The sequence below is a fragment of the Crocuta crocuta genome, unplaced genomic scaffold (genome assembly GCF_008692635.1).
Source record: "Crocuta crocuta isolate KB4526 unplaced genomic scaffold, BGI_CrCroc_1.0 scaffold143, whole genome shotgun sequence".
Taxonomy (NCBI): domain Eukaryota; kingdom Metazoa; phylum Chordata; class Mammalia; order Carnivora; family Hyaenidae; genus Crocuta; species Crocuta crocuta.
Genome location: NW_027529175.1, coordinates 8,412,071 through 8,438,092, shown reverse-complemented (window position 1 = coordinate 8,438,092; position 26,022 = coordinate 8,412,071). Strand labels below are relative to the sequence as shown.

Sequence of the window (26,022 nt, the reverse complement as noted above, 5' to 3'; positions counted from 1 at the left end):
TGAGCAGGGGAGGGTCAGAGAGAGATGGAGATACAGAATCTGAAACAGGCTCCAGGCTCTGAGCTAGCTGTTAGCACAGAGCCCGATGCAGGGCTCAAACCCATGAACCGTGAGATCGTGACCTGAGCCGAAGTCAGATGCTTAACCAACTGAGCCACCCAGGCGCCCCTTGATTTCTTTTGATTACTGTTAGCATGGTGTACTTTCCTCTATTCTTTACTTTTAATCCATATGTGTCTTTATACTTAAGGTGGGTTTCTTGGGGTGCCTGCCTGGCTGTCATTAGAGCATGTGGCTCTTTTTTTTTTTCCATGCTATTTATTTTTGAGAGACCAGGGGGCAGGGGTGAGGGTCAGAGAGAGACAGAGACACAGAAACTGAAGCAGGCTCCAGGCTCTGAGCTGTCAGCACAGAGTCCAGTGTGAGCTCGAACTCACAAGCTATGAGATCGTGACCTGAGCCAAAGGCACCCCTAGAGCATGCGACTTTTGGTCTCAGGATCATGAATTCGAGCCCCACGTTGGGTGTAGAGATTACTTAAATAAAACTTAAAAAAAAAAAAGTGGGTTTCTTGTAGGCAGCATAGAGTTGGGTCTTGTTTTTTTGTTTTATCTACTCTGAAAATTTGTCTTTTAATTGAGCATTTTGTATGATTCCGTTTTCTCTCCTTTTTAGCATATTGGTTATATTTCTTTTTTTACTTTTAAGTGGTTGCCCTGGAGTTTACCATACGTGTTTATAGCCAATCCGAGTCCACTTTCAAATCACACTGTACCACTTCCTGGGTGGTATGAGTGCCTTATAATAACACAATAATCCTAATTCTTCCCTCCTGTCCCTGTATCTCTGCCAACACTCATTTCTCCTATACATAGGTGTGCGTAAGTGTGAGTATGTGTGTCTCGTGTATATAAACATACATAATTACTCATTATTGATATCATTTTAAACTTAGCTGTGGGATCAATTAAGAGTAAAATATTGACTTTTTACTTCATCATCAGTGATCTTCCTTATTTTATGTAGTTATGAGTTTCTGACTTGTATTATTTTTCTTCTCTCTAAAGAACTTCCTTTAACATTTCTTCCAAGGATCTATACTGGAGACAAATTCCCTCAGTTTTTGTGTGAGAAAGTCTATTTCTCCCCATCTTTAAGAATAATTCCATGGCGCACAGAGTCCTGGGTTGGTGGGTTTTTAGAGTATTTCGGTGAACTTTCTTTGTGCTTGCATGTTTTCTGAAAAGCCAGATATGGTTCTTATCTTTCTGTATACTTCTTTATAGCTCCCCCACTCTGCTTCTTCAGGGTTTCAAACGAATGTGTGATTTTCTATAATTTGGGAAGGAAATTTAAAGGTGTAGGTTGTTTTTTTGCTTTCTGGCTCCATGGTCCAGTGTTAAGTTGGGGACATTCTGTCACCACTTCAGGAGTTTCTTCTGCCCGGCAGTCCCCTCCCCGAGCAGGCGCCCCCGTTACTGCATGTTAGACCTTTGTGGTCATCCTGTAGTCCTCGCATTTGTTGTTTTGTGTTGTGTTTTAGTCTTTCTCTGTTTTTCAGTTTTCAGGGATTCTTGCGGCGCACCCTGCAGCCTGGAGATCTCTGCTCGGCCACGCCCAGTCCAGCGAGACCCCAGAGGTGTTTCCCTCCCGGCCGCCTGTGTCTGCTCTAGCATCTTCGGCCGCCCTGTCTCAGGACCCCCGCTGCTCCGCCCCCGTGGCCCGTCCGCCCCTGCCTGCCGTCTGCTTTATCCGTCAGCCTCAGTGTATCGACCGCAGCGTTTCTCCGGCCCCTCTGGTCGTTCCAAGGTGCCGCCACGTCTGGTTCTCTCTCCCAGGCGTGCTTCTTGCCTTTGAATCGTGTAACGGGCCTTGGAATTCTGCCGACAGCCGGACGTGCTGTCCCGGGTGAAGTCGGCTTTTAGTCCGCGGTGGGGGGCGTGGGGGGGGACTCGTGCTCCCCAGGGTTTTGTTTGCCTCCCTCTCCTCGGAGCCGGGACGGGTGTCCGGAGGGGCTGGAGTCGGGCATTTCCCTTCCCTGAGGAAAGCGAGGCTCTGGTTAAGCAGTCTTCCTCGAGGGCAGGCCTCGGTGAGAAGAAGGGGCAAAGGGCTCCTTTCCCTCCGCTGCAGGAAGCAGGAGGGGCTCCAGGTATTTGCTGTGGGAGCTGAACCTGGCCGGGGTCCTGGGGGGCGACCCCACTCTGTTGTGGGACCCTGGTGGCTGGATCTCCCGAGGCTCTTCCCTCTGACTTGTGGCCTCTGAGCCCCCGCAGCCCATCAGCCACAGCTCCTGCGGCAGCTCCTGCCCCCAAAGGCGAGACCCTGTTTCCTGTGTCGAGTCGCGGGCGTAGCAGTTTGCTGGGTTGTCCCTCTTCAGACCCCGATTTCTCAGCCTGACCCGCTTTTCACCTGCATCTGCTGGTTCGGGCTACAACTTCTACGCTCCGTGTGTGGGACCCAAAGCCATGGTCAAGGGTGCCTTGTTTTTCTAACGTACCAGCGTCGTGGGGTTACAAACCATCATTACGACAGTTACCGGTGTGCCTACCTTTCATGACTGTTTCTTCTCGCAGCTTCCACTCCTGCCCACGTCCTTCTCTTCACTGGCGTGACCCGCAGAGAAGGTCAGCTGGTCACACGCTGCCTCGGCGTCTGAGTACCGAGAACATTTTCATTCTCCCTCCGTCTGGAAGGGCAGTTTTGCCAGATGCAGGATTCTCGATGGGCAGTTGTTTTCCTGCAGCACTTTGGGGGCAGCAGCCTGGTGCCTTGTGTCCTGCAGGGGTTCTGGGGGAGGCCTGCTGGTGACCGTGTGGAGGAGCTCGTGTGTGAGGACACTCTCTGCTCCAGGACATCCTGTCTCCTGACAGTGCGATTATATAACGTGTCTTCGCGTGCATCTCCTCAGTTCACAGCATGGGGAGTTCACCGTGCTACTTGGATGTTCGTATTCGTGTTTTCCATGTTTTCGTCATTCTGTTTTCCAATGTCTCTCTTTCCAGGACCCCACGTTGCGCATGGTGGCCATCTTGCCTGTGTCCCATGGGTGCCCTAGAGTTTGTTCGCTGCACTCCTGTCTTATTGCCTTCTGTTTCTCAGACTCGCTAATTCCCACTGTCCTGCCTTCTAGTTCACATATTCTTTCTTCTGCTTGATTCTGCCTCTGAGTCCATCCCATCGACGGTGCGCTGCAGTCATGGCGGTTGTCAGCCCCTCATCTCCTTGTGCTTTGTTTTTAGGTCTTGTATCTTTTTATTCCATTTTGTTCCTACATCACCTTCCTGGCTTTCTCCACATCCGCATGTAGTTCTGTGAGGATCTTCGACCATTAAGTCTTTGTCCAGTAGATCTACCATCAGGTGTTCAGAACTGAAGTCCAGCTGCTGTGGACTGTTTCCCCTTCGAGCAGGTGATACTCTCCTGTCTCTTTGCCTCGTGGTGGGATATTTTAACCCACTAGTGCTGTAACTCTGAACTCAGAGTCTTCCCCTTACCCAGGGTTTGCTGTTTTGGGTCATTTTTAGATTTTTTGATGGTTGTAGGCTGTCTCAGTACCAAGGATTACCCAGCCTGGGGTGTAAACTTGGTGCCTTCTCATGTCCTTTCTGAGCCTTTACCTGGAACAGCAGGGTCACATTCTAACACCTCCTGTATGTGTGATTGACTTTAACTGCCCTGAAGGTCGCTTCAGAAGAGGGGGGCTCGCCGCATGGCCGCCTGCCTCTGTGTCTTTGTCTGCACCTCCCTGACCAGGAGTAACCAGCCATTAGAGTGTGGGCCTCTGGTACTTGGAGGCTAGGGTCCATTTCCCAGCCTGCCTCCCACTAGCTGTGTGCGAGCTGCTCTGGGGCAGGTGCACAGCTGCCTGCCAGGGGCCGGGGTGGGGTGGGGTGGGGCTGCTCGTGTGCTCAGAGCAGACGCTGCCCCGAATGAACACAACCGTCCACGCCTTCACTGGGAAGTGCAAAGCTTCAACATTCTCCTGAACTGCAGAAGCGCCACTGCAGACAGCTGTCCTGGCACCCATCCGCTGTCTCCGGGGGGCCCCTCTCGATTCGCTGCCGGCTTCAGGAATGGGTGTCCTGATGTCCTGCTGACTGGGTCCTCCTGGTGGTTGACTCCCTGTGCTCCTTGTGGGCTGGAGATGAAGTCATCGGGTTTCAACAAATTCAGGGTAAATGGTTTTGGCGTGAGCACCTCCCAGGTGAACTGCAGCTGCTGCTGCACTGGGCATGCGTGGGGTGCCCCCCCATCCCAGTGGCGCGGTGTTTGTTTCCACGGTTACAATGGTTATTGGCAGATGACGCTGTGGGGGACAGAAATCTGCAGCTCCACCACTTCCCTTCCTGAAAAATCCAGAAACTATTAGGGACGGCCCAGCCAGACCACCTGCCACAGAGGAGTGAGGGAGCCACCAAGGCAAGGCCCGCGAGGGACACCGGGTCCGGTGCCTGAGGAGGGAATTGCTCCGGAGGGCAGCCTGGCACCCAGCGTGGAGGCGACACAGAGGAAGGAGAGTTCCCTGGGGGGGGGGGGGCGTGGGAACAGTGGCCCGACGTGAGGGTAGGAGGGCATCAGGGAGAGGGGCCACATCGGGTCCCCCCCAGAGACAGGGGCACCTGTCAAATGAGTGAACGTATTAAGGGTAATCCGAGAGAATGTGAGAAGGCAGCTGTACGAATGGGCAGGGAGAAAACCAGAACGAACCCTGGATGTTAGATCGGAACTGGTGATGCAGAATCATGGTTTTAGTGTATTAGACACAGAAATAAATACAAATGCAAATGTGCATTTGGAGAAGGAAGTTTTGCAGAAAGACGATGGCCCAAAGGACACACAGACCAGACTGAGCAGCCCCCACTGTCCAGACCTGAGAAAACGTGTGCAAAATAGTGGGAATAACACATAGCTTATAAATGATGCCGAAAACCCTGGGTCCACTGACTAAAAACGAATAGATTTAAACTTTTATGACGAATGGGATGTTACATTGTCTCAAAGAGCCTCCGCACAAAATACTTTTTAATTACTAAGAAAAAACAACGTGCAGTGAGATCCGGTGGTGCCCCCTGCACCAGGTGACTGACCAGGTGTGTAACGAGGTAAGTGTCCGCAGTGGTGGCACCAGTGAACCCCGCGTGCCACCTGGCGGACACGGTGGCCGCCACACAAGCCCCACTTGAGGGACAGTCCACTGAATGGCCACCTGTTGGCACAAGTGCAGAGGTAGGGGACGCTGAGGAATGTTCCAGATGGAAGGGGCTGGGGGGCAGGTCAGCTCAATGCAACCCAAGCTGCAGGGCTGGACGCTGTCCGCACGGCCGGCCCTGGGTGGACAGACCATCCTGGTTCCTCCCCTCAGACCTTCCGGGAGGGGCCGCCCCCGTCACGGTGAGCCTGTGACTACGGAGAAGTGGTGTGCAGGCCCTCGGGGGCCACGGGGCATCGGGCCCGCAGCGCCCTCCCAGGTGGCTCAGGCAGGAGACTCTTCCTATGGTGCTTGCAACGAGCCCGCGGGAGTCCGATTATTTTCAGATGAAATCATTTTTAAAAACTAGTTTGCATGTTACAGATTTTATGAAAACCAGCTTATAGTCAGGGGTTTTCACTAGAACCAGCCGCACACAGGAATTATTAAAACTGGACAAGGTGGCTTGTGCAAAACTCCAAGGCTGGAGGGAGGTGGCCCTGGGGGCAGCACGTGGCCCAAAGTCTGCGCCAGTCGCGGTCGCAGCCACTGACAATCCGCCACTGCCTCTGTGGCGCGGTCAGTTCTCGTGGCCTGGCCGGCAACGCCAGGAGAGGCCATTTCTTTTTGTTTAATTGACTTACCTATGTATTTTTAATATACGTCTAAGTTCGCATATCATGCAGTAATGATGTCAGGAGTAGAATCTGGTGGTTCATCCCCTGCGTATAACACCCAGTGCTCATCCCAACACGTGTCCTCCTTAACGCCCCTCCCCCATTTGGGCCGTCCCCCCATCCCCACCCCCTCTGGCAACCCTCAGTTTGTTCTCTGTATTTAAGAGTCTCTCATGTTTTGTCCCCTCCTTGTTTTTACATTGTTTTTGCTTCCCTTCCTTTCTGCTCGTCTGTTTTGTGTCTTACAGGGTCCCATGCCGCTTCTACAGGGTCAGAGGTAAACAATACGAACAAGAGGCTGTCTGAAGTATACATACGACACAATTATGTGCCCCAAATTGATCTGTGAGTTCAATTAAACATCAATCCAAATACTGTTGGGATCGATTTAGAACTTTCAGAGCACAAGTACCTGGGAAAACTGAAAAGCCGAGCGGGGGGGGGTGACATGAAGATCAGGCCGCGGTGCCGGGCGCAGGGGAACAGACCGAGCGTGGACAGGGGTCCAGGAGCCGCCCGGGGCGTGCGGGACAGTCGCTCTCTGGAGCAGCTTTCAGTCCTGGAGAAAACGCCTGAGTCTCGATGGGACCTGCAGCCAGGGAGTCCCCGCTCGGGACACGACGCCTGGGCCTGTGGCAGCCATTCGGAAAGGGACGGAGCAGAAGCCCAGGACCGGAGTCCTGTGGCCCCAGAAGCCTGNGGGACGCGCCCCACCCCCGCCTCGTCCCGGGCCCCACCCAGATATCACTCCGGCCTCCTTGCCGCAACTCACTTTGCTAGGTTAAAATTCAGCAGGTTTATACACAGAAGAAACTCTTCAGTTTTGGTGACTGTGACCAACTGAATGTTTACTGAACTGTAAAGTCCCCAAGTAGCACTGGTTCTTCCTCAAGGACACAGCTCGGTGCCAACTGAAAATGTCACAGGAAAAATTTTCCGGCACAAACCAACCTATGTCACAAAGTGTCTGCAAGGAGGATGAGGCGTGACGTTCGAACACAGGACGAGGGGGGTGGCCGTGCCGCAGGGAGGGGTGCCATCGAAGAGCCCCGGCGTCCAGCGAGGGCCCAGAGATGGGCCGGAGCTCGCCAGCACGGCCGCGCGTACGGGAAGGGGACGGGCCTGTGACAGCAGCAGGACGCCACCACAGCGTGGGGCCGGGCTCCTCCCTCCTCAGTGCCCTCAGCCTTCACCCCTCCCCCTCCCCTTCTTGTTAACCAGGGGGGCTCAGCAGTGCCTCTGTGAAGGGTGGAGGCCGGCCCCTCGCGCCTCCCCCTGCACTGCCCTCGTGCCCTGGGGGCCCTGCAGCACCTCGAGTGCCCGGCCCTGGGCAGGGGAGGGGGAGGCCTTCTCAGGCTCCTTCCTGAGTGAACTGGGCGTCACGGCGGGAGAGCGGCGAGCATGGGGCCCGTGTCCACACTGAAGCTCACGGTCCAAGCCGGCCACGCTCTGGTGTGTTCGGGAATTCCAAGGACTGTGTCGAACACCGACGTCCCGCTCTCCGGAAGCGCTTCCTGCCTGGAGACGGCCGACCGCTGTGCAGGACCCGCCCCGCCTGGCAGCCGCCACCGCGGCCCATCTGACCAACGGGCGCTTCCCCGGTGGCCAAACCCCACCACCGTGGGCCGAGCCCGCCCCCGTCTACTGTTTGCTTAGCTATCCCTTCTGTTCTGTTCCTTCCTTACCCAATTCTGGAGTAAAGTAATTGTTAAATCTTTTTTGTTTTAAGTTTATTTATTTATTTGAGAGAGACAGAGAATCCCAAGTACGCTCCGCACTGAGCCTGATGTGGGGCTCGATCCCACGACCCTGGGATCATGGCCTGAGCCAAAACCAACAGTTGGATACTCAATGGACTGAGTCTCCTAGGCGCCCCTGAAGTATTTGTTAATCCATTCTTCTCCTGGTTAGTTCCGTAAACATTTTTGCCTTTAGTGTTTGTCTTTGAGATGATGTGCATCTGAGTCTTTAGAATCAGGTTCTTCCCTTTACCGCCCGTGGGGCCGCGAGCGCACCGCGCCTTCCCTTTGCAGCTGCCGCCCGTGTGGCGAGTGTTTAAGTCTGACTGTACTTCAACCCTGGAAAGATGTTACCAGTCCAAAGGGTCATCATCTAGATTTCTACTTTTTACGCAGAAATGGTCTTCCTTCTTCCCTCCGGGACTGCGGGCCCTCCGTCCGGAGGATTCCCTTCAGGGGATCACAGGGGAGGGGGGGACAGATTCTCAGCCACGCCTGACTTCCGCCTCATTTGAGGCTCCCTTTCCAGGAGCGGGAGCTGGGCTGGCAGTTACTCCCGTGGACCCTTCACGGACGTGCTCCACCCGTTGACAGCCCCGCGGCTTCGGTTAGAAAAGTCCCTCTTACGGGGAAGGTGTCTTTTTTCTCTGCTTTTCAGATTTCCGCTTTGTCTTCGGTTCCCGGCACTCGGCTGTGATGTTTAGTTTTTAGTTTATCCTGCTTGGGGCTCAAGGCACCTGAGATGGACGGCTGAGGTCTGGGTCAGCTGGGCACGGCTCGGGGGGGCCTCGCAGCTCAGGGGCCTGGCAGCTCGGGGGCAGGTGCTGTTCCAAGAAAACCTCCCGCCGGCGGGCTCCGAGGAGCAGGGACCATGTCCCCTTTAACCACTGGGCCCCTCGGTCACTGAGCGGGCCGGTTACATCCTGCAGGTATGCTGTGCTCCCCGGGGGCACAATCCACAATGCTCGGGGTCCCCCAGTTCGAATAATGTTCCCTCTCAGGACAGAACCTTAAGAAAAGCAGGTCAGCAGGTGGCCCCTCCTGCCCGCAAGCAGCCCCGCAGCCAGGACCGCTGGGCCGAGTCCCCCTCCCTCCGCAGCCCCACGGCCGACTGGACTGGGCTCCAAGAGTCTCCGGGGTGGAGCCCTGCTCACCGAATTGGGAGGCTGTCCCAGTGGGGGACGGGGACAGGAGGGGACAGGGACATACGGCCGTCCCCAGCTTGTTGTCCTTGCGTGGACCCTCCCAGGCGCCAACACTTGTCCCAGATTCCTGCCTGCACGCACGTGGGCACACGGCGCTCCTGTCCCTGGTCGCGACCCCGACCCCACCGGGGCCCCGCTCGGCTCCCAGAGCCCACCGGCCGCATGCTGCTCTCCGTGTGCAAAGCAGAGGCGCAACGGCTCCTTCCGGGAAAGCCATGGGCTCCACCTTCGTAGCATCCGTCCCAGCCTCCGGGACTCACTCGGAGCCTTGTGGGGGAGGGTCCCGGCCGGGCTGGGGAAGGCTGGCGAAGGCCTCGGGCACTTTGTCGTTCTCAACACGCGCGGGAATTCTTGCGGAAACCTCAGCAGCACGATCCCCCGGCGTGTCCCTGGGTGGCGCTCCTGGGACATCTGCACAGAAGCTGCCATCAGGAGATGTGCGCCACCTCGCAGCTGAGACGTGCGGACGGGTGTGCACGTGTGCTCAGGCCACATGTGGAGCTGAGCGTGTGCTGCCCGCCAGGCTCTTCTCTCTCGCACCAAACATGTGACAGCTCACAGTGGCCACGAAGCCTGGAGGTCTCACCAGGTGGTTCCCGGTATCAGAGACGCAGTTGTGAGAACCGCGTCTACGCCTCCCCACCCCCCCCACCCCCGACCCTGCCTGGGGCCAGGATGGAACCGAAGTCAAAAGCTGCCCGTGAGCGGTTCCCCAGGCAGCAGGGCCCTTCCATCTCCCCGGGAATAAAAGCCAGTGTTCTCCAGCGGAAAATTGCAAATAAAAAGTTTAATTTCAGAAACTGAGTTCGCCGTTTATAAATACACTAAAACATAGTCAATGCAAATCCAGATTAATAATAGGTACAGGTTTTTAACAAAACAATTTTTCTAAAAGGTCACAGGCAAATGAGTGACTTGCTTCATCCAGAATATTTAATTGGTTTGAAATAAGAAAATGAACCCTTTTCTAGATGTTGAAGCAAAAACTCTGAAGACGTATCATCGTTAAAACAATGTGACATTGACGCTTCGTTCTGATGTCCTTGGGATCCTGAAACGCCCCGTGATGGCTGACTCTTCCCTATTCTATATATAAAAAAATCTAAACACCTAAGGCTATTCTCACAACTGCAATATAACAATCTTCTTCCCTGTTAATAAGCCATCTCTTCTAAAAAGAGTTTTATACATAATTTGATCAGAGTGGGTCAGCGGGGTCAGTGCACAAATTTCAGAGGAGAGCGTCGTGGTGTCAGGACACCAGGTCCGAGGCTCCGGCGCCCCCAACAGGACCGCCGTGACCTGGCCACTGCGTGTGGCCAGCAGCAGGCGTCCAGAGGCTCGTGGCCAGCAGTCGGGGCCTCTGAGCGAGCCAACTGCGTAAAACCTGAATGAAAAGCATGAACCGGAACCCTCTCTACCACATCACTACACAGCCAACGTCGCAGGACAGCTACGCTTAGTTTTGTCTTCAAATGCCACACCTCCGTTGCAGTAAACAGGTATGTTCCAGAATATTCTCTGTACTCCTCGACACACTTTATAGAGCCTGCAGTTAAAAACTGCTCAGCCGGGATGGCTTGAACTCCACCTCCTATGTACAGATTTCANCTCCCACCAGCACTCCAGCTGCTTCCTGATGCTGTTGCCGCTGTAGTCACAGTCGACCTGGGACACGTCCAGCAGGGCCGAGCAGTGGCGGTCCTCACGGTACGGCCGGGCCGACGACGCGAAGGTGACCCAGTGCGCGGTGAGCGTCAGGTACTCGCGGGTCTGGTTACTCATCCAGATTCCAGACGTGAAGTGGACCACGCCGCTCTCCGCCTCCTTCAGGTGGGACAGAACTACCTGCTTCACGTTATCGTACATGCCTGGGATGGCGGTCCTGGAGAAGTAGGAGGGCGGCGGCAGGGAGTACTGAGGTTTCAAGTATTCGAGCAGCCTGTTAAAGCCAACATTGTCTACAAAAGAATATGGCTGGAGGTCAAGTGCAATCATTTCGGCTATGAGACTTGTGATTTTTTTGGCAACTGGATGAGAATCATAAAACTTCTCGGCGGTGTCATCCAAGGAGGCGGCTCCCGCCAGCTCTGCGCCCAGGGGCCCACGGAGGCCGGGGGAGGGCGGCCGCGCGGCCCGTGGTGCGTCCGTCTTCAGCGCGCTGCCGTGGAACCGCTGCAGGTGGCGCAGAAGGCAGCTGGTGCCCAGGTTGGTGGGCTTCTTCCCCCTGCTTATTGTGCGGCCGCAGTGCAAGCACACGACCTTCGTGGGGTCTGCGGAGCAGACGGAGAAGTGGTTCCACAGCTTGGAGGTCTTTTTGCTGCTAATGGGAAATAGACTGTGTTTTGTGACCATCGTTGGCAAGCCCGTCAATTTGGAGGAGGAACTTTCTGCAGAAGCCAAGGTAGCGTATGGAGAATTGGCCAAACCCGCACCCAGCAAGCCCTTCTGGTTCCCCACGACCTCGGGGTGGCGTCTGTAGAGGTGCCTCATCAGACAGCTGGTGCCCACGTCGCCCCGCTTCCCCCTGCTGATGGCGCAGGCGCAGTGCCTGCACACCGCCTTGAGGCTGTCCGTGGGCGCCAGCGAGAAGTGGTGCCACACCTCCGACTTCAGCCTCTTCATGACCTTCTTGTTCTGCTGGAACACGGCCCCGGACTCCCGCAGGCCGGGGCCCAGCCCGTCGCCCCGCAGCTTCTCGGGGGAGGACACCCGCGAGGCCTCGCCCACGTCGTCAGAGGACAGGGCCGACGCCTCCTCCGTCAGCCCGTCTCCGGGGTTCGGATGCCCCTGCAGGTCCTCGGCCGGCCGGTCGGGGGACGTGGAGGGGGACTCCTGGACCAGCGTCCCGGGGGAGGACGACACGGAGCCCGGGCCCCCCTCCGGGGGCGGCAGGGCGGGCAGCAGGGTGGGGGGGGCAGCGTACGGGGGCGGGATGCCCGAGCCCCCGCCGTTCTCCTGCAGCACGATGGAGCGGTGCGCGCGCCACATGTGCCTGATGAGGCAGCTGGTGCCCAGGTCCTTCCCGTTCTTCCCACGGCTGAACTCGTTCATGCAGTGGATGCACACGGCCTTGGAGTTGTCCAGCGGCGACAGGTAGAAGTGCTTCCACACGGCAGACCGCCTCCGGGAGCCGGACGCGCTCTTCGGGAGCGGGGCGTTTTTCTCCAGGCCGTTCTCCGGGGCCTCCTCACAGTGGAGGGCGGGGAGGGGTGGCGGCACCCCCGGGGCCTCCTCCCTGCAGAGCTTCTCGGAGGCGGATGCGTCGGAGGGGACTTCCTCCGAGGAGACCACAGACTCCTCCGTCACGTCATCGGGGGAAGGGACCTCAGACGCCAGTTTGGGGGCGAGCTTGATGGGCGAGAGCACGGCGCCCGGGGCCCCGGTGTCGGTGGGCGGCGGCGGCAGCCGCAGCGGGGGGGACGCGAGGGGGGGCAGGGCCGGCAGGCCGCCGTTCTCGGGGACGAGCACCGTGGGGTGGGCCCTCCTCACGTGCCTCATGAGGCAGCTGGTGCTCAGGTCCTTCTCGTTCTTCCCGCGGCTGAACTCCTTCATGCAGTACGTGCAGATGGCCTTCGTGCTGTCCCGCGGGGAGATGAAGAAGTGCTTCCAGGCCGGAGACTTCTTCCTGGAGCTCATGCCCCGGCCGGACAGGAGGCTCTGCGTCACGGCCTCCATGGCCACGTCGTAGAGCGTGCTGCTGTAGTGGGAGAGCAGGGCCCCGTACTCCTCCTCCTCACAGCCCCGGCCAGCCTCGCCGGCCCCCGCCCGCTCCCCGCCGCCGTCTGCCCGTTGTCGGTCCTGCTCGTGCTTAAGCTCCGCTCTTTCCAAACCGTGATTCGTGATTTGAACAACATCTTCCTCTTCTATTTTAAAATTTACCTTATCGGAAACAAATTCGCCATCCCCTTGGGGATGAGGTTCCTGGTTATTCTCCATGACTAACCATAACTATTCTGGCTGCTTCATCGTGTTACCTTAGGTGGGTAAAAACCTGATCCGAAGGCTCATTTGTGCCCCCACACGTATTTATCTTCGGCTTTTTCAAAACAATGCCATGTTCCGAAGCGCGTGCGAATGCAGCTGATCACAGACCTGACTGCAGAAGAGGGGCCTGCGACCGGCGAGTGCACCGTCTCATCTCAGGGTGCGGGGCACCACCTGCCAGGGGCCCCGGCGCCACCCGCTGCTCGGCACAGACACCTGCTGCTGCACCGCAGACCTGCGTCTCGTCCTGCAGAGGGGAGCGCTGTCATCTGGACGGCGCGCTGACTCTTGTGCATTATCTAGAAAAGAAGACGAAACGAAGGTTAGCGCCGACCTAAATTGTACATTTCAAATCTATGTGCACAGAAAAAGTTCCGTAATGGTAAGTTAAAAAAACAAAACAAAACTTGTTCCTTGACGTTTTATAATCCACTTATACACGGAAAATACTCTAAAACTGCAAAATGAGCACAAGATAAAGATATGAATTGACAGTCCAATGGCCTCTTCATACGGGGTTGCGGGACTGAAACACCCTACGATGGCAGAAAAGGCCGCTGGGCCCCCGGTACGAGGAGCCGCTGGAGACCCGCTCTTTCCCGGCTCTGCTGTAAGAACCGATACGCAAAGTGTGGACTGACACAGCGAACCTGTCTGGTCATCAGGTCACAGACCCAACACCGAACGGAACAGACAAAGTGGTAACTCCCAGCATCTAAGAGGGGAGGGAAGTCCGTGAGGGCTGAGCAAGCGTCCGCTCCCTGGGCGCTGTGGAGAGGCACAGGCTCTGGGCCGGGCACCGGGCACCGTGCCGGGCGCGTCGGCCCCTGGGAACCAGCACACTGAACAGATGCCAGGAGCCGGTCTGCAATGGTGAAGGCAGGCGGTGAGCAGGCGGGGCGGCAACAGGAGGTGGGGTCAGCACACAGGGACGCGGTGGACACGTGAGGCACACGTGGGGCACACGTCGGGGAGGCGGCAGCTAATGGAAAAGCACAGGAAGGCGGCGTACGTACCATGTAAAAGCAGCCCCCAGCAAAGCTACAAGAAGCTTATTACTTTCTTCCTACAGCAACCAGGGGTTTGTTATAAATACAAGCAGCAAAGACAACTTAAAACTGCACATAAATCAAAACCAGAAGAGCCCGTAGGAGGACAAACAGCAGATTTCTGACGTTTTGGCTCAGCCAGCCCCCAATAAAACCAACAAGGAGAAATCAAGGAAGCGCGAAGCAGAGACGCTGTGGGAAGAGAGGGGCGTGTCACACAGGGTGGCCACAGAGGCCCCGGGTCAGGGAGGACCAGGCCCCTCATCGACCCTCAGCCAAACTGGAGCTGCCTGGGCTGCGGGGGCCCTGCCTCGCTGGGAGGCCCACGGGGCTGGGGGCTGGTACCGCGCTGCGGCAGCATCCGAGCTGCCCACGGAGACGATGGGGTCACTGTTCGGCCCCAGACTTACTCCATGCCTCCAGCATCCATGCGGACACAGCGTCCTTGGCCACCTCGTGCCCAGCCTGCCCACCCGGGGCCAGCACAGCCCGTACGAGGCCACCGACAGGCACTGAGTGCCCAGAGTTCACCATGTGGTGCAGTGCCAGCCAGCAGGGCCTGTGTCCCGGCGCCTGGCGAGGAACACTTCATCCCCGTCACAGCAGCTGCAGGGCAGCCCGGGGCCCTGGGCTCTAGCTCCGCGCCGGCCAGGACCAGCTGGCCACCTCAGGGCCCCCCCACCCCGAGAGGCGGACGGCCCTCCTGCTGGGTGGGGCCTCTGGCCACGCGCAGTGGGGTTGGCAGGATGTGAGCGCGGAGAGCCACCCAGTCAATTCCCCGGTTCCAGGCAGCCCTGCCCCCCTGCCCCGACCCGCTGCCTGGCTCTTCCACACAGACACGGACACCGGGCAGGGGCGGAGCTGGGCCCTGCCGCACAGACCAAGGCTGTCCACGGGCAGTGCCCGCCGGCAGCCACACCAACCACGTGAGCCATCTCTGAGCGCAGCAGCCAACGTAGCGATGCCGGTCCAGAAGCCGTTCCGAACCAGCGCGCTCCTGAGAGCAGATGGAAGCGCGGATGACAGTAATGCTGGAAAGACGGGCTCGTTGGAGCCCAGGGGGCAGAGCCGGGAGCCCGCGCCCTGGAGCAGGGCCCTCACCAGAAGCAGACACAGGTCTCTCAGAAGGCCTCCCACAGAATAAGTCCCACAAAGTTCGGCCAAATGGTCAGAACAAAGAATAAGCTTATGGACCAGGCTCCGTAAGCGCCCGGGAGCAGCCACCAGGGCTGTGAGGCGGCACAGGGTGCAGAACAGTGACAGCAAATGCATTTCCAGAACGCTGGGCGTACGTACACAGTTCACATGTCCAATTACGTGTAAAACACAGAGAACAAAGAAAAATGAGCAAAAAATAAGACACTATAAAATGAAAACCCAACTTGGAGAAGACTTTTTAAGAATTAGAATTACAGGTATATGTAAAATCAAAACACGGATGAGACACCTGCCAGGACGGCTGAAATCAAAACAAGAATGACGAGCGACAACAGGATGTGGAAAAACAGGACGCGCGCCCACCGCCGGCGGGGCTGAAGACGGTGTGGCCCCTCGAAAACCGCCCCTCAAGCTGAGGGTCACCACGTGGCCCAGGGATCCTGCTTCTGTGTAAATACCGAGAGGCAAAGACATGTGTTCGCTCAAAACCCTGCACGTGGAGGGCAGCGAAGCGTGGAAGCCCACACGCACACGCGCGAGGAGACGACACACGCGACGCTCTCCTGTAACAGCAGGGCCGCGCTCACCACGCTGCAGACGCGCCTGACGAGCTGGAAGTCATCGAGCTGCGGGAAGCCAGACGTGGAAGACGGCTCACTGTGTGCCTGACTTCCTAGCACGTGTTCAGAGAGAGACGGAGCAGGGGAGCGGAGGGCCGGGGAGCGGAAGCACGACAGCAGCACTGCTGAGTGACTGAAGTTTCTGGAATCGGACGGCTGCAACCTCACCGATACACTTCACAAAGGTTTATTTGATGGTGTGTGTGTGACATCTCAATAAAAATTATAAGTAAAGAACTATAGAACTAAAATAAACATAAGGGAACAGGTGATTAAAACCAGCTGAAGGAAAAAATAATAAACTGAAGAATGATCCAAAGAAATTCCTGAGAAGGCAGCACTGACGCGGAAGCAGACGGAGGAGTGGAATGTGGGGCCAGGCACTCGGGCGAGAACCAGGCGGGGACAGAGTGGTGGTGTCTGAAAGGTCCTGACAGTGTCCAGATGAAGGACAGATGTGAAAATACATGGAAGCATAAAATACACCCGATGGACTAAGTGAAGCAATTATTCGAATTTCAATCCAAACAGAAAAATTAATGAAAGTGAAAACCGAGGAGGGTGGGTGAGAGACGTTACGAGGTGGAAACATAAATCTGAAGAATTAGGAATGGAGACAGCTGCAGAACTGTGAGCGCCGAGTGAGCATCCGAATCTGTTAAGAAGGTATTTATCTGGAGAGTGAAAATGGTACCGTGATTAAGTCTTTATGTTCAAGTATTTATAGACGAAATGATATGCTGTTTGGGTTTGGCTTCAAAATAGTCCAGTCTGGCGCGGGGGCGGGCAGAAGATACACTGTCCACACAAGGACAACCACGGACCAGGCACGTGGCAGCAGCCACTGGCTGCGGTTTAATGCTTCTACCTGCGGATGTGCTTGAATTTCCCAGAATGAAAAAGATTTTTTTTAACATTTGTTTTTGAGAGAGCATGAGCGCAGGGGAGGGAAGGCGGGAGGGAGGGAGGGAATCCCAAGCAGGCTCCATACTGTCAGTGCAGAGCCCAGCATGGGGCTCGAACCCACGAACCCTGAGATCATGACCTGAGCTGACTATCAAGAATTAGATGTTTAACCGACTGAGCCACCCAGGTGCCCCCTTAATGAAAGAGATTTCAAAATTATAGACCAATAACTCTCATAAAAGTAAATGAAAATTCACTTTAGAATGTTAACGAGTCAGATTCAGTAGTAAACCAAAAGTATAATGCACCAGGCCTGAACAGGGCTAATCCAGGATCGCAAAGTTCCTTTAACATTTGAAAGTAAGTCCATACGATTCGCCACAGCAAGGAGAATGAGCAAAAACTACTATCATTTCAGTGGATGCAGAAAAAACAAGGGATATAATTCAACACCCATTCACAATAAAAATTCTCAGCAAATGAAAACCAAAAGAAAACTTCACTAACCTGATGAAGGGCACATAAACACAGCCCACAGCCAGGGTGGTGAAACATCACCACCTAGAGGGAGTTCATGACTTGGAAAAGCCAATACCGGTGAGATATCAGTATTTCCGGAATTGATCTATAAATTCAATACAATTCCAAACAAAATCCAAATATTTTTTTGGCCATAGCTGATAAGCAGAGTTGAAGATTTATACAGAAATATAAAGAACTGGGAATAAATAAAATAACCTCCCTCCTATAACGCAGGGAGGTGAGGGGTGCTGAGCCCCACATAGTCAAAAATCTGCATGTTAACTTCTGACTCCCCCAAGGTGACCAGAGTGGCCTACAGGTGACTGGAAAACACAGGGGACCCTGAGCAACACGGGTCTGAAGGGCACGGCTGTACATACACACAGATCTTGCCACTAACTACACACAGCACTGGCAGCATACGTCTCTTCCTTGGTGTTTTCTGAACACTTCCCTTTCTCTAGCTCACCTTACTGTAAGAATGTGGCACATAATAAATGTAACACAAACAGCTGAGGAGCACCATTTTACAGGTTATACGTATTTTGAAAAAGAACGGAACTGGAGGACCTACAGGGAGCCCCGCCTCCAGCCACGAAGGGGCGGGGCTTACCCGTGCTGGGTCCACAGCCAGCCACCGGTCAGACCTCCGCAACCGTGTTCTCCAGCGCGGGACGTGACGAGGGTGAACAGGAAGCACGGGGCCGCGACGCAGGGCACGGACCGTGGCNCGTGCGGTCTGGCTGGGATCTGCACTCAGAGCCCAGGAGATCCGTCCACGGTTCCCTACTGTCCTAGGCTGGTGACCTGCGGCGGTGTAAGGACACCGTTCTCAGAGCAGCAGTGGGAAAAGCTGATGGGAGAGTCACCGGCCGGGAACGTGTCCCCAGAGGAAACGGGGCGGGAACCCTCAGCAGGAGGCCGAGAAGCGCGGCAGCAGGCAGAAGAGGGGCGCACTGCAGCTGACGTGATCACACCCCTGCCAAAGGAACGAACCGGCCTGGGCACCCAGGAAAGGAGAGCTTGAAATGGCTGACATCAAACAAAAATTACCAGATGCGCGAAAAGGCAGGCAAACAAGACCCCTAACTGGGAGGAAACCATCAGTAGAGGCAGATCCAGCTATGACACAGATAAGATTAGAAGAGCATTAAAACTGGTATTATGAATATAATATGTAATTGGAGGTAAACGAAATGATAAACATGATAAGGAGAAACTATAAGTGAAATTTCTAGCGACGAAAATACACTATTTGAAATGAAAAATATACTAGATGGGGTTAATGGCCACTTATACACAATAAAAGATCAATAATTATTAAGACACAGCAATAAAAATAAAACAAGATGAAACAGAGAAAGAAAAAAAACCGAGAAATTTAAAGCCTGTGCATCGGGGCGCCTAGGTGGCTCAGTCAGGTGAACGTCCAACTCTCCGTATTAGCTCAGGTCCTGATCTTGAGGTCATGGGATCAAGCCCCACAGAGGGCTCCACACTGAGAAGAGCCTGCTTGGGAGGCTCTCTCTCCCACTCCCTCTGCTCTTCCCCTGCTCATGTTCTCTCTCTCAAAATGAACTTAAAAAAAAAATCAAACAACCTTGTGTATTAAATGACATAATTGGATGAAAAGATGCGGAAAGAGAGAAAATATTTGCAAATCATACCTCTGGTAAGGAGTTAATACCCAGATAAACAAAGAACTCCTACAACTCAACAAGAACCCAACTCAACAATGGGCGGAGGCCTGGACTAGACTTTCTCCAAGAAGATGCACAAAGATGCGCAACATCATTAATCGTTACAGATGTGGCAAACCAAATGTACAGGGAAGGATCACTTCGCACCCACCTGGCTGGCCAGTACTACAAAACAACTGTCAGAAAGAGACAAAGAAAAGGTGTTAACAGAGGTGTGCGGAAATTGGTTGTTTCATGGCTTTTGGCCGTTTGTGTCTCTTCTTTGTGAAATATTTGCCTGAGCTTTTACTGGTCTAAGTGTTTCTTTTCTTTTTTTAATGTTTGTTTATTTTTAATTTTTTTAATGTTTATTTCTTTGAGAGACAGAGCACTAGCGGAGGGAGGGTCAGAGAGCGAGGGAGACACAGAATCTGAAGCAGCTCCAGGTTCTGAGTTGTCAGCACAGAGCTCGACGCAGGGCTTGAACTCATAAACCATGAGTTGGGACGCTTAGCTGACTGAGCCACCCAGGCGCCCCTTAATGTTTATTTATTTTTGAGAGAGAGCGTGAATGGGAAGAGTGGGGGAGGGATAGACAGGTGGGGGACAGAGCGGGCTCTGCACTGACAGCAGCGAGCCCAACGTGGGGCCTGAACTCAGGAACCATGAGATAAAAACCTGGTATGAAGCCGGCCACTAAACCAACTGAGCCACCCAGGTGCCCCCCACTTTTTAATAAGAAACCTTATTTTACTTTATTATTATCTTTTAGTAATCTCTATACCCACCTGGGGCTTGATGTCAGGACCCTGAGATCAAGAGGCTGGGTACTTCTGAATCCTGAGTTGGGAAAGTTCTCCGCAAATCTGAAAAAAAGCTCTTTATCCAGTATGTGATTTGCAAAGATTTTCCACCAGTCTGAGGCTTGTCTTTCTTTTTCTTAGTAGCGTATTTTGAAAGTCAAAAGCTTTTTAGGGCGCCTGGGTGGTTCAGTCGGTTGGACATCGACTCTTTGATTTTGGCTCAGGTCAGGGTCTTGTCGTGAGAGTGAGCCCCGTGATGCAGGATCAAAACCCTGCTTGGGATTCTCTCTCCCTTGCTCTCTGTCCCTCCCCTGCTCGTGGATCACATGCACACGTGCTCTCTCAAAATAAATAAACTTAAGAAAAAGAAAAAANTGAAAGATTGAGTAAAAAAGCAAGACTAACTGCCCAGAAGAAACACACTCTAAACATAAAGTCACAAACATGTCAGAAGCCAAAGATGGAAAAGGCGCCCCAGGCTGATACTGATCCACAGAAAGCTGCAGTGGGCACATGACCATCCGATGGAGACTGAGAGGGACGCACCACGGACAACAGGGAGACTAGGGGTAGTGACAGAGGGCCAGCTCATCAGACGTGCACACCGACCAGAACTAAAGGGAGACTGGAGCGAGTCAAAATTACAGAGACACATCTAATGCAACAGTTAACTCCAGGAGCAGAGAAAATCAGAAAGCTAACAGGAGCTTTACGGACACTGTACCACACGCCCTAGTTGACATGTTGAAATGTCCAACAGAAACAGAACACATATCATTTGCAGGTGCACATAAAACATTCATCAAGATCAACCATGCCCAGGACAATAAACCTCCATGAATGTGAAAGGTCCCTGACAATAAGGGAACTGGATGAGAAACCAACAGAGCGATGCCTAGAAAAATCCAGAATATGTTCAAATCAATAGCCCTTCTATATTAAGCCAAGGGTCAGAGACAAAAATCGCAAGGACAGCGAAGCAAATTTAATCCCAAAGAAAGCAGAGAGAAGAAAACCACAGAGGAAAGACGTGAAATCAATGAAATCAAACCCTGGTTCTTTGGAAAATCAATGCAATTGACAAACTTCTACACGGACAAAGACAGACCTCACCAACAGCAGAACGAAGGAGGGAAGCGTCTTAGGCCTCACAGACGGGAGGGTAGTGAGGAAGCACACGGATGGCTGTGTATCAGCAACTTCTGTGAAACAACCCCTGGAAGAACACGTTACGGAAACTCAACAGAGACGACCTGGATCGCTCTTTAAAAAATTAAGCTTGAGGGCGCCTGGGGGGCTCAGTTGGTTAAGTGTCCGACTTCGGCTCAGGTCATGATCTCACGGTTCATGGGTTCGAGCCCCACGTCAGGCTCGTCAGCACAGAGCCTGGAGTGTGTTTCAGATTCTGTGTCTCCTTCTCTCTCTGACCCTCCCCTGCTCACGCTGTCTCTCTCTCTCTCAGAAATAAATAAAACATTAAAAAAAAAAATTTAGCTTGTGGGGAGGGGCGCCTGGGGGGCTCAGTCGGTTAAGCGTCCGACTTCGGCTCAGCTCACGATCTCACAGTCCCACATGGGGCTCTGTGCTGACAGCCTGGAGCCTGCTTGGGATCCTCTCTGCCCCCTCTCTCAGCCCTTCCCCCCCCCAAAAATAAACAGTAAAAAAATAATAATAAACTTATAGTTAAAAAACCATCCCAAAAAGAAACTTCTAGGCCTAGCTGGCTTTACTGGTGAATTCTACCAAACCTTAGAAAACAGTACCAGCTCTACACAAACTCTTCCAGCAAATAAAAGAGATTTTCCAACTCCCTCTGAGCAGCATTCTCCTGACGCCAACACCAGCAAACACACTACAGGAAACAGATGCGTATCCCCGTGATCACAGGAAAACCTCAACAAAACTTAGCAAGTTCTAAAAATTCAGCAAATGGGGCACCGGGTGCCTCATTCCGGTGAGCGTCGGACTTCGGCTCAGGTCATGATCTCGCGGTTTGTGAGTTCAGGCCCCACACTGTCGGGCTCTGTGCTGACGGCTCCGTGCCTGGAGCTGCTTCGGATTCTGTCTCCCTCCCTCTGCCCCACCCCCATGCATACTCTGTCTCTCAAAAATAAATAAAACATTAAAAAAATTAGCGAATTAAACGTAGCACCGCATATGACAGCTAACACGCCATGGGTCAGGGAGTATCAGCAGATAAGACACGAACAGGACAACGGACGAAAACGATGGTCACATTAGATCTGGCACGTTTTACAGCACTTGTGACCCTACTCATGACCAGCATGCTCAGCAGAGCAGAAGACAAGCCCTCGGCCTCCCGAGGACACTGGGGAAGAGCCACTGCGGCCACCACGGAGCAGGGAGCCACAGCGTGCGCCCTGCAGGTTCCGCGACGCGGCCACAATGCCCGCCCCTGAGGCCACACTGCCACTGCCACCGTGACGGAGGCAGGGGACGCAGGCCGGTGGCAGGGACAAGGTAACGCTGCCGTCCTGTGGTCACCCCAGGGAAAGGCAGGTTCAGGATGAGTGCGCCCCCCCAGCCGCCCCTCGCTCCGCAACCCAGACAGTGCTGTTCTCTGTCCCCTCCAGGCGCCGCGGGGGGGGGGGGGCCCTCGCCCTCCGGGACGGGAAGGGCCCAGATCTTCTCCCTTCCGGCTAACGCCTTGTTCCAGATCGACCCTGGCTGTCTCTCGAGACCCTCCCGGGGCAGGAGGGAGAGCTGAGGAGGACGGGAAGGGCTACTGCTCACAGAGTGTTTGCCGCGGGCCAGCGTGCGAGAGTCTGAGTTGTGTCACTCATTTAAATAAACCATGTGACAACCTTTTGAGGACAGTCTGGTTTCCCTTTTGTCCTTTAATACACGAGGAAACCGCAGCGCCCAGAGAGGCTGAGACACGTGTCCAGGGCGCACAGGCATGGAATGGTGGGCAGAGACCCACGCGCTGGGGGGCAGGGGTGCGGGGAGCTGCAGACGAGAGCGTGGGAGACAGGCGGCGGGACCGCAGTGCGATTCCCAGCGCTGACGGGAGCCTGCAGACCACAGGCCCAAGCAGCTCACAAACCCCAAGATCTTCGTTTAAGAAGTGCTGAAAACAAGAGATAAAACAGGTAAAACTTATAAGGGACAGGGCGCCTGGGGGGCTCAGTCGGTTGAGCGTCTGACTTTGGCTCAGGTCATGACCTCACGGTTCAGGAGTTTGAGCCCCGCGTCGGGCTCTGTGCTGACAGCTCAGAGCCTGGACCTACTTCGGATTCTGTGTCTCCCCCTCCTCTCTCTCTCTGCCCCTCCCCTACTTGCACTCTGGCTCCTTCTTAAAAATAAACATTAAAAAATTATTTTAGGGGCACCTGGGTGGCTTAGTCGGTTAAGTGTCCGACTTTCGCTTGGGTCATGATCTTGCGGTTTGTGGGTTCGGGCCCCGCGTCGGGCTCTGTGCTGACTGCCAGCTCAGAGCCTGGAGCCTGTTTCAGTCTGTGACTCCCTCTCTCTCTGACCCTCCCCTGCTCACGCTGTCTCTCTCTCTCTCCTAGAAATAAAACATTAAAAAAAAAATCTATTTATTTTTGAGAGACAGAGAAACAGAGTGTGAGCAGGGGAAGGGCAGAGAGAGAGGGAGACACAGAATCTGAAGCAGGCTCCGGGCCATGAGCCGTCGGCACAAAGCCCAACACGGGACTCGAACTCATGTTCAATGAGATCATGACCTGAGCCGAAGTCGGCCGTTTAACCGACTGAACCACCCAGGCACCCCAAGAATGCCTGTTTTCAAGACACTTATTGAAACACGTCCTGGTAAAATAGGATTTCCGGTATTTGCTTCAAAATAACTGAGTGGGGGGCGCCTGGGTGGCTTAGTTGGTTAAGCGTCCGACTTTCGCTTGGGTCATGATCTCGCGGTTCGTGGGTTCGGGCCCCGCGTCGGGCTCTGTGCTGACTGCCAGCTCGGAGCCTGGAGCCTGTTTCAGTCTGTGGCTCCCTCTCTCTCTGACCCTCCCCTGCTCACGCTGTCTCTCTCTCTCTCCTAGAAATAAATAAAACCATTAAAAAAAAAAAAATAACTGAGTGGGGGAAACAGACAAGCGAATGGCCATGAGCCGGTAGCTGCCACAGCTGGGTGAGGAACGCGTGTCCTAACCTCTCCCTCCGGAACAATTATTTTAAGAAAAACAAAAAAACCCAAAGAAACAATTACACAGACTGCTGACTTTCCAAGAAAAGCAACGTGAACCAGGAGACAAAGGAATGGTATCTTCGAAGTTCTGAAAAAAGGCCAAACCAGAATTCAATACTCAGCAGAATATTCCTGCAGAAACTGATCTAAAATAAAAACACCGTCAGGCAACGCAAGCACAGGGTGTGTCACAGGCGGCCAGTACTGAAGGGACTGCAGACGGGGTTCCTTCAGGCAGGAATGACGGAACCCTGCAGGGAGGCTCAGTGGCGTACAGAAGGCGAGGAGAACAGTGAAAACAAGAATGGTGTGGCTGAAGAGCCGGTGCTCGGTTCGCCCATCACACCTGGGGGCCGGCGCTTCTAGAAACTGATCAATGGAATTAACTAAAACCATCAAGACACTCGCACACCTACACGCACGCATGTCATGAATAAACTCGCAGTTCTCACCGATGGCTCCGATCTCAGCCCAACACCACAGATCCTGCCAGCCTCCCTCTTCTGCATCTGTAGCTTCTTTCTCCAACAGTGAGAAATCTGGCTCCCCTGATCCTTCAAAGATTTACTCATTTGCTCAGTCCTACAACATCCGGAAAGTAGTTTCAGGATACTAACACTTACCACCGAGGAAAAACAGCGTTCAAAGTAGAGACAGTAATTTATAAATGTTTGGGTCTGGGCTCGTGGGTTTAGCACTGTGTCCAAGAGTTTTTTGGGTCAGTCTTCCCTCTTAAGTGTATTTTATTCCTTTGAAATACAATTAGCTTCACTTGTTAATGTCGATAACACAGCACAGAACTAGAAGAGAAAAACCAAGATCTTGAGGAGGACATCATCAAAGAGGCAGAATCAACAAGAATTTCCTCATCTCTAAAACACAAGCACAGAGAACAAACGAAGAGCACATACGAAGCCTGTGAGACAGCAGATCTGTACCAGAGAAAGCGGCCCGGGCACGCGACAGCCCGGCAATCCCAAAGCCACAGGGACAAACCCACAGGTATTCAGCGGACGTGCCGAGGACGGGGTGGCTGCTGCACGACGAAGCTGATGTGTGTCTGCGGCCCACGGGGAGGCCCACAGAGGCTGGAACGGAACAACCAGCCAGAACTTCCTTCCAGGGCAAGGACCTGTGTGAACTGCTGGGAACTGACTTAACTGAGCAGCGTGGGGAGAAAAGCAGCCAAGGGAGGACAGCGTCGAGAAGGGGCCTCCGAAAGCCAGCCGCTGCTCCAGAACATCAGGACCAGGGCCCCTGGGACCCGCGGCTCCGCGGGAGTCCAGCCGGCGCTGCTGAGTCGTCCGAGCCGGCCTGGCCAGATCTCCGGGGGCGGGGGGACTGGAGGCTCACGACAGCCGGAGCAGCTCTGGCTCAGAACATAACCTGTGATGCAGGAACTGCCATCGTCCTTCCCCGCGGGAGCCGCAGAAAGTCCCCCTCCACAGCACCACGGCTACCTGACCTTTGTCACAGGTCCCTGGAAAAGCCCCATTCACAGGGCATGGCTGTTATGTGACTTGAGAACTCGCTTTGTGAGAAAAACCGTGTCCCCAGGAGTCTGTGGAGAACACACAGCTCCCAAGCCTGCAGGGCCAGCAAGAGCCTGGCCAGAGGTTTACAAGGAAGACCTGGGGAACAAAGTGCGTACGGGGGGCTTTGAAAAGCTCTGACCAATTCCTGGGGACGCAGAAGGACACGCACGTGCAGGACGGTGCCCGGGCCCAGGAAAGACCGGGGCGGCCGGCCCGCTCCCTCCCCCCGCTGACCTTGAAGCGCTGTGTGAGCAGGGGGTGAAGGTGAGGGCGGGACGCTCAGGGACAGATGTGCACACACAGCCTCTGGCAGGGCCAGCGGCCACACCAGTTCCAGGCATTTAAGGAAACCTCTGACCAACCCTCAACTGACCACCACGCTCACCGAGCAGAGTGGACAGAGGCCAGATGCGACAAGGGACAGACTTTCTAGAATTCGTTGAGGAAAGCCACGGAAGAAATAAACTAAAACAAAACTCCAGCCATAAAAACAAACACAAGAGGGAGGAGGATCTGATGTCCAGTTTTCAACAAAACTGAGAGCATCACAAAACACGCACAGAAGCCGGAAAGCATGGCCCACACCCGGGGGGACAGCAGCCCCAGAGTGTCCCTGAGAGGACGCAGATGTTGGATTTACTAGACAAAGACCTTTATTTAATGCTTTTCTTGAGAGCGATAGGGGCGGTGTGGGGGAGGAGGGGCGGAGAGGGAGGGAGACACACAATCTAAAGTAGGTTCCAGGCTCTGACTCGGGGCTCAAACTCACGACCTGCG

The 26,022-nt window shown here is 54.4% G+C and overlaps 1 protein-coding gene across 1 annotated transcript; it reads right to left on the bottom strand.

The window, feature by feature from the left end:
* Nucleotides 1–10,375: 10,375 nt before the first annotated feature.
* ZBED4 (zinc finger BED-type containing 4) lies at nucleotides 10,376–13,090 on the bottom strand. Its single transcript, XM_077757829.1, has one exon. The coding sequence runs from the start codon at nucleotides 12,746–12,748 to the stop codon at nucleotides 10,376–10,378; it is 2,373 nt and encodes a 790-aa protein (XP_077613955.1). The 5' UTR covers nucleotides 12,749–13,090.
* Nucleotides 13,091–26,022: the final 12,932 nt, after the last annotated feature.